Source organism: Geospiza fortis, unplaced genomic scaffold (assembly GCF_000277835.1).
Source record: "Geospiza fortis unplaced genomic scaffold, GeoFor_1.0 scaffold53, whole genome shotgun sequence".
In the NCBI taxonomy this organism is placed as follows: domain Eukaryota; kingdom Metazoa; phylum Chordata; class Aves; order Passeriformes; family Thraupidae; genus Geospiza; species Geospiza fortis.
The window spans coordinates 2137098-2145980 of NW_005054305.1; the positions used below are offsets into that span (position 1 = coordinate 2137098).

General features: G+C 42.3%; 1 protein-coding gene across 1 annotated transcript in view; it reads left to right on the top strand.

Annotated features, from left to right (window-relative positions):
* GATA6 (GATA binding protein 6) overlaps positions 1-8883 on the top strand; it is a 16040-nt gene that overhangs the window by 4088 nt on the left and 3069 nt on the right. Inside the window, exons 3-5 of the mRNA XM_031066605.1 lie at positions 263-388; positions 1698-1785; positions 1914-2020. Coding sequence (XP_030922465.1) covers positions 263-388; positions 1698-1785; positions 1914-2020 — 321 coding nt within the window. The remainder of the gene's footprint in view (positions 1-262; positions 389-1697; positions 1786-1913; positions 2021-8883) is intronic.

An 8883-nucleotide genomic window follows, 5' to 3' on the forward strand; every position in this document is an offset into this window, starting at 1 on the left:
ACCAGCTCTCAGATGAGAATTTTGCCTCTGCTGTGACTGCCCAGGGTTGAAAGACATTCGGTTCCTCTTCACACCGTGTTTCCACTCTCTGATATGAGGATAATTCCGTTCTAATTCTGGGCTGTTGCTGACAGATACTATAAAAAAAGGCTCCTACCATCCCCGCCATGTGTTAAAGGACTTTTTGGAAGCATAAAGATGTAAATCATTCTCTGCTGCCCACCTGTTTATGCCATGTTTGCCTGTGCTTGCCCCCACGCAGCCTTCGTCGCGGCGGATGGGCCTGTCCTGTGCCAACTGCCACACCACGACCACCACCCTGTGGCGCAGGAACGCCGAGGGCGAGCCCGTCTGCAACGCCTGCGGCCTCTACATGAAGCTCCACGGGGTGAGTGGCTGCTCCACCAAGGGACATCCCCTGCCAGCCCTGCTGCTGCTTTGGGGAAGGGGTGGTCCTCAAAAAAACCACCGGCGAAATGCGTAGAGCGACAGAAAAATGTGTGACGTTGGAAAATGATTGTATCACTTTAGCTTGTAATGCTTTTGACTACTTATGTGTTTGCCACTCTCTCAATAGCTCTCTCAACAGATTTATATAAAGAAACCACCTCTGGATGAGCAGCAGTGATGGTTTTGCCACCGGGATTTAAACCAGGGCTCTAGTAGGGAAAAAAATTCCATGACATTTAATGAGACAGTTTTTCATGGACAGACATAGCAATGCCAGCAAAAGGGCTATGGCTATTCAAGCCATAACAAAAAAAACTTTAAAGGCAATTTCAGCCTTTTTTGGGCAATAATAAAGTAAAAAAAAGCTCTGCCCTGAATGCCTACCTCATTTTGGGTGAGACCCCTGTGGATTGTATTACAGTCAAGCATAAATGTTTGAAGAGCAAGGGCATTAGGAATGATTGAGACATGGTCTAGCCTTCAATAAAATGTAAATTATGTCACAGGTTTAAATATTATAGCCATAGAGAGCACATTAATTTTCTTTCTTCAAACCGGTGTTAAAATATATTTTAAGCCGCTGTTTTTGTAGTGTGATTATCATTGTGATGAATATAAAGATGATTTTTGATCACATTTAAATATAAATTTATCCTTAGAAATATAAATTTAGATACCATAAAGCTGTATTATGGGCAGATTTGCTTATAGGAACAAAACTAAGTCAATTCTTCTATTCTAAACTTCCATCCTAAGACTTTTTCTCGTGATGATGTGGTTTGCAGAGCTGGTCCACAGGATGAGGATGATTTTTTTCTCATATACATTCTTTCTTTCCAGAATCAGGCACTGCAGATAATTCCTAACTGACTGGAATAATAAATCAAGGATCAGATATACCCCATCCAATTTAATTTCTTACGGTTTACTGCCAAATGATGCTGGTTTTCCCTAATTCTGTGCTGTTTTCCTGTGAATTAATTGAGGGGTTGAAAAAACGATAAAGTTTGCGTAGAGAAAAAAAAGTTTCCCTACTTTCTTACTTCAGCTACGACTCCCCTTGAATCAAACTATTGATTTACCCAAACAAAATGCAAATATTTTTTAGAATTAGTACTGTGACACAGAGAAAATTCACTTGCTATACAGACATTTGCAACATCACATCTGGCCTTGTAGTGCATTTTGATTTTTGATTAGAGTATATATGCAACTCTGTGATTGGTGTGGAAATTTAATTTTTTCAGGTTCCTCGGCCTCTTGCTATGAAAAAAGAAGGAATTCAGACGAGGAAGCGAAAACCTAAGAATATAAATAAATCAAAGGCATGCTCCGGTAAATATAAAATATAAGAAAGTGAAGCTGCAACAGTTTGTAGTTCTCTTGGTTTCTTGTTGGGATTTTTTTTTTTTCTTCTCTGTCTGAAAAATATTTATTTTTAATGCCAATTCCCAATTTTCCAGGTAACAGTACTACTGCAGTTCCTATGACTCCGACATCCACGTCTTCTACTAACTCAGATGACTGTAGCAAAACTGCTTCTCCCGGCGCACAGCCTGCAGCCTCTGGGGTAAGTGTCTGCATCTGCAGGCAGGCTGATCACTGGGCAATGTTATCACAGCTTTTATCTTATCTAGCAGAACAATAATCTAAACAAACTTTCCAGTTTTGTTAGCTGATATTAGAACAAGATTTTCGGAGGATATTACATATAGCTGTAAACAGAGCGACAAGCTGAAGTACTTTGCAAACCTTCTTGATTAAGATCTATATAATTTTTATGATAGTTAGCCGCAGCTTAACCACAGACATTTTGTTTTTAAATATTCAGGTTCTTTCATTTCAAAGGTTTTCTTCTGGACAGAAGACAATAAAACATGCCCAACTGATTATTTCAAGAAACAATTATACATATATATATATATATATATGCATTATCCCAATGAGTAAAATCCAGAAAAACATTATCCTGCTGTATGAAGTAAATTATACAGGCTTTTGCCTTAAACTAAAATGTGCAATTAAATCCTGATCCAAACTCAGCTGAAGCCAGACTGGAGAAGCCTGCTGATTGCAGTGCATGGGGGTTCAGCCCTCTGCCCACGGAGGGTTTTTCAGGGGCCAGATGCTCAGCATCTGGCAGCACCAAGCTCCAGAGAAGCACCCGAGGAGTGCTGATCATCCCCTGCTTTAGCTTTGATCCTTATTTTACATCATGTACTCCAACCATCTCAAACTTCCTTTCTTCACTCAGCATGTGTGATAAATACTACTGCTAAAGTTGTGAAGCTAAATGTAGATTAATTTCTTACCCGTTGGCTGTACCTATCCATATCCACACTCACTTCTCAGCCTTCTGTATCCCTTAATCTGCCACATAATTTCTTTGAGAAACTTTTCTAATGTGGCTTTCTTTAGTCCTTTATTAATGAAAAGAAGACATTGTTTATAATAGCTATTTTTCAGTATGTCTTGGATTTTCTACATTCAAATTACTTTCAATAGTTTCATTTCTGATGTACAAAGTTTCATTGTACAAGGGGAAGAAAAACTCATTTTTTAGCAAATGCGATTGTTTGTAGACTGACAGGGCCACCCATTTTCAGAGGCACTGGATTTGGAGTTTGGATCCTGTGAGACTAGGATAGTACTAAAAGGGCTTGTCTTTGACATGAGAAAACCCTGTCAATCCAGTAAAATAAACAGATCACATAAAAAAAAAAAAAAGAGAAACACTAACTGAAAAGTGAACTGTTGCAGTTTCAGAATTGGGTTTCAGACTCCCCCAAGGAGCTACTATGCTACTATGCTCTGTTTAGGCTCTCCCTTGATATTTGCAAAGGAAAAAATGTTCCTTAAATTTTCCTTGAGTTACCTTAAGCAGTACTAGTGGTCCTGAGCAGTGTGGTGAGGTTTATGTATTGGATAGACATGGAAGCACAATCCCAGGCTAGACTGAGGCAGCACAGCCATGCGCTGCTTGGGGAAGGGGAGGCTATATAGACGAGATCTCATTTCCACTATGCTGCTGCCTTCTTGGCTGGCTAAAACCTGACTTCCTTTCTGTGGTATTTCTCCCTAGAAGGGCACATCAAACACATTATTAATAATCTTTATGTTATAATTTTAGTAGTACCATTTTTAATACGGTTTTGCCAGATGGAGTTGTGTGGGTACCAGAGGAGAGGGGTGCAGGAGCATGGATTGAGGGCTAAAAGACTCCTTGAGAACTGTTAGCAACTAGGAGCATCTCCCAGGAGGGACCCTGAGGCTGCTCTTAGTTACATGATGGCATCCCCAGTGACAGGACTTCAGTTCACCCTGATTTTTCTACAGTAGATCAGACTGGGAGAGGACACCTGCGTAACAGCTGGGAAAATCTGTCCCCTTATATCCAGCAGGCAGCATGGTAACATCTGCACAGCCTTTTCCCCACCATGATTTGATCAGATGTGCCTTGCATATGCAAAGCACTTGCAAATACCCCCTCGTGAAAGATTTCAGTGTACGGAAGTGATGGAGAGGAGCTGTGCCATGCGTTGAAGAGAGGAAGTTGCAGCAGCAAGCAGACATAGGGGCATCCGCTGACTCCATCCCAAATTATGCGAAGGGCTACTGGTCTCCCACCCCTGTGCCCCAGTCCCAGATGTATGTGAATGAAAAGAGGCTTTCCAAGGGAGCAGTTGTCAGGATATGTCACAGGCATGGTCACGATCTTCACTCAGGCTTCTGGCTTTGCCCAGGCATCTGTAATTCAAAGGGATGACGATTCGGGAGGCTGGAAGTTTAGAGTAGAAAGTGGTGGCTGTTAAGATGGGCTCCCATTGTCCCAGACATCATTTGGGAACATGATCACTAACTGCAAAGGATGTAATTTTTAAAGGGTCTAAATCCTATGGAAGGGACTGAGCACTCGTAAAGCCCATTTAAGTTGTTGTGAGTGAAAGGATGTCAGTATTTTAGAGCAAGGCAGCCTGTAACCTGATCACATGCTGAAGCAAGGATGCTCTGCTAGACTTCTGTTTTCTTGATTACTTTTTCTTTTTCCTTTTGAGTTGATCTATTGATAGATCAAAGGTTTGTTATTATTTCGAGAATAGGCAATGGCTTTGCACAAGGAGAATAAACTTCTTCAGCTCATGTCAGGAGGGAAAAAACCAAACCCTCAGATGAATGAATCCAGGCTCTGTAATCTTTGGTGACTTTAAAAAGACCAATGTTGATTCCTGACAGTGGTGTTGGTGATGTTGCCAAAAAACAGGGACCTGCCTGAACAGCAAACCAGGCTCGTTCCCATGCCTTACACAACGGGCATGGCAACTTGTTTTTGTTTTGCTCTGTTTTTGCTTCTCTAGCCTTTATTCTGTGAAGAGGGGGAAAATGCCAAATTGACATTAGGCAGAGAAATCTGATGACGTTTTAGAAACTGTTGTGTGAAATTCACAGCAATGTTGTTGCTAAATGAAACAGAGAAGACGAATTCCTCTACTGGTACAAAAGCAATTTATTATGCCTTTTGTGGGAGGCTGCCAAAAAAGTTTCCAGTTATGTAGAAATCTAATGGAAATGAAATTCAGCAGAATTCATTTGTGTGTCAGTAACGTTCACTTTTTGCCCTACCTTTCTTTATCTCTTTTAAAGTAAAATAAAGAAGGGAGGGCAGAAAAAGAGGAGGGCAGCAATTACTCTTGGCAGTGTCTTTGAGACTATCCATTTCACGAAGGGAATCTTATATGATGCCAATTCTGAGACAAATTAGCAAGAACCTTACATGTTGATTTTACGTTCTAGCTGAAGTTTAAACATTTAAGTGATACAATTAATGAATTGCTGTGGGGGCAAAGTTGATTTCAAACATCCCAAAATGTAGAAGTGTTTGGATCGGAGATATTTTGTTGTCCCATTTTAAAGGGGCTATTTGCCAAATTCACATCTGGATCTAGGATCTAGGCCTATTTCTGTTTCCCTAAGCAGTATAAGTACTGGGTGTCCTGTGTTACTAATATGGAAAGGGTCCAGCTGCATGATATATGAAGTTGCCTTATGTCCCCATAAAAAGAAGATTTGAAGGTTTCAGACAGCCTGCATCTGCATCTATACCTGCTCTCCCTTTGATGCTGCTGAAACTGTACAGGCAAAAGCTCCACCAAATAAATTGCTAAACAAAGGGCATGGTCTGTAGTGCAAACCCATACATTTCCATGCAGGGGCTCCAACAAGTGTGATCACCAGAAGGACTTTATTCCCTTATTAGGATAAAGGCAGTATGAAACCTGCTGTAAAATCTGCTTCTTATGGCAGGACACGGAGGCTCCTTGAGCCGCAACTGATGTCAGAAAAACTCAGCAGCACCAGGGGAACTCTTCTTTCAGAAGACTCTCCTGTGTCCTTTGCGTCCAGTTTGGTGTTTTCCCAGAAGGACCATAATCTCACACCACAGAAAAATTTAGGAGGAAAAACTAGTGCTTACTTCCCTTGGAGGTTTACCTTGAGAAGTGGTTCAGGACTGGCTCTTCAGTTTTGTAGGGTGGGAAATGAGAGAGCTGACTGAGGTGGCCTCGGCATGTGGTGAGCTAGCAGGAAAAATGCAGTTTTAACTGTCTCCAAAATGCTGGACAAGTGGGGCTGGATTGGATTAATGGCTTCTCCTACATTTGCTTTCTCTTTTTTCCTGTCAGAAGAGTGAGCTGGTAGGCAGCAAATTGGTAGGACATTCATGCTGGCTACAGGGAAATCAGCTTCCACAGAGTACGTCCTATGTCTGGATAAACCAGAGATTCAACCTCTTAAAACAATGTGCTAACCACCTGGATGTAGGGGAGCTGAATGTCCAGGGGTCCTTCAGATTATCTGATGATAATGTTCCAGTTGTATGGAATAATTTCATAGGCATTGGGACAGTTTCCATGAGAAGGGCTCACCAGCATGGTTGGTAGGACTTTCACCTGGAAAATGGGAACACGGTGCCTCAGTCCTGGTATGAGTAAATATTTATCTAAACCAGGTGGAATAAGATCAACAGGAGGCATGAGGAACGTGGCAACCTAAAATACCAAAGAGCATGGCAGACAGGGCAGTATGCTGGGAGATATGATACTCTAGACTCTAGTTCAAATTTTTCTTGGTCTCCTACCTCTTCTGCATCAATGCTCAGTCCTGGACAAAATGGGAAGCTACTTTCTTCTCCCCACTCAGTTTTATCCACTGAGTCTTTTTCTTTTACATTGAGTAATTTTCTTTGTTCTGTGTATATATGTATCCAAAAAAAAAAGGCATTTCAATTTTTATATCAAACAGAAGGAAGCAATCCAGCTTTTTTGTTTCAGTGGGGAAAAGCAAGGAAAAACTATTTATGCTTCTATCCCAAAATTCTACATGCACATGGATGCATACCTTTTGCTTGGTTTTGTTTTATTGCCAAAGCAATAAAGCCAGTTACTCATACAGCCCTTGACAGCAGTGGGTCATCAGTTTTCCAAGCCATGCTGGAAGTTGCCTCCCTTAGGAAATTAATGAAGTATTAACCACAGATTTATGTTGCTATAATACAAAGGAGAGATTAGAAGATATGTAAACTTACACGTCTGCAGTATAAACAAAAGGATCAATTGGACTAGCAAGAAATGACAGCTTTGTGTACTAAGAGGGTCGTTACATCAGTAAAAAAAGCTGTCATTTTGCAGTGCCAAAACTTGCTCTTTGGATTCCAGGGAGTGACAGTGTTGGGAAAACGTGCTCTTTGTGGGGATGGAAGTTATTGCAGGGAGGCTGAGGCTGGAAAATTAGGGACTCCACCAGTTTGCCACAACACTTCACGTGTGAAAGAATTCTTTGCAAATGTATTTTAACTGACTGTAGATATCATTTACGTGTTGCGAAAGTAAACTAGGCTGAGGTGGAAGAGAGTCTCAGCTGAGACTCAGCTTATTGCTGACTTAATGTAATGTCCAAAATTCATGGAGCATTTTGAACGTGTTAAGTGGATAGAGCAAAGGTCTATCTGATAGACCAAAGGTCTAGATCAAGGCCCTTTGCCCCCCCCTCCAGCTGTCCTTGCCCCGCGCTTTTCCCTCTTGGCTGTGGAGGTGTGGGGGAATGCCGGAGGCGAAAGGGTCCATCCCCTCTCCCTGCTCTCTGTGGTGGGCAGATGATGCAGGAAGGAGTGGGTGGAAGAAAGCAGGAGTATTTCAGCCAGGGCTGCTGCTGTTCTTCTCTGAGTGCTGGCAAGGACAGCCTGAGCAGCCTGGTTTTGGCATGGAGCAGTTTTAGTGGGGATTAATTTGCCTCTAAGGTCCTGATGGCAGGTTTGGGTACAATCTAGTTGTCTCTGTGGCTCTGGCAGAGGTCTTCCTCTGTACATGGTAGGCAGGTCCTATACAGAAAGGCCACCTCAGATACAGACAACCTGCCTGGGGGCTGGCTCATGACCAGCTCCTCCTGATTTGGGTAAAAAGAAGAACCTTTGCAGATAGAAGCACAAACTCCCTGTTTGTTTGAGAGGCAGGCTCTTCCCAGTGCGCTTCATTCATTTTTTCCTCTGAAACCTGACCTTCAGTTGATTATCTGTTATCTATTATCTATTATCAGATTTCACCAATAAAAATAAAGTCATTACCTTCTTATAGATAGAGCCAGTAGGTGTGAATTAGACCCCATTGACTTCATCAGCATTGTTCAGCTTATTTATTTCAGCTGAAAAAAGTCCTCTAATTACTAAGTGCAGCTTCTGTCATCTTTCATCCCTTAAAGCTGGAAAAGTAAGAGCAAAGGTAGGGAGGCTCAGGAACAGACTTGTGATTCTGTCACGTCCTTTTCATGAGCCAAAGTTTGTTTTCCATGTCTCACTTTGGGAGCTGCCCAAGCTGCCTGGATTTGTCATGACTTTACTGGGGTGGGGTTTCCAGGCCTGGCAGTCCTGCCCGGGTCCTGCCCGTCCTGGCTCAACAGAGCCAGAATCCGGCCTTGGACAGGCAGGGATGGGCAGTCTTCAAACAGGACGTGCCTCCATGTCCTCCCTTCTGGGGTGCCCGAGGGAGGGGTACCTGATAACTCCGTATGGAAACTGTGGGTCCCTGCACCCCACCTTTGTAGGGCTGAATCAGGAAAAGCTGAATTACACTTTCCAAGCCCGGAAAAAAACAGGTACTGATAAGATATTTGCCTACCAGAACAGCAGTGGTAAATATGGGCAAATGGGAACCTTTCAAAGCACCTCCTAGTATTTTTAGCTCAGGTTTAGCAAACACTGCTCAACTAATTTAAACCCTTCTTCCACTGCGGGGAGACTGAAGCTGTTAAAAATTATGTCTATTGTGCTAACAGAAATGTTTGAGGCATTAAAAATAAAAGGAAGGCAAAAAAAGCTAGGGTGATGCAGGATCAGGGCTGTACACAAAAGTTAGCATGGAACCTGCCTCACTGAATCCTGCATGC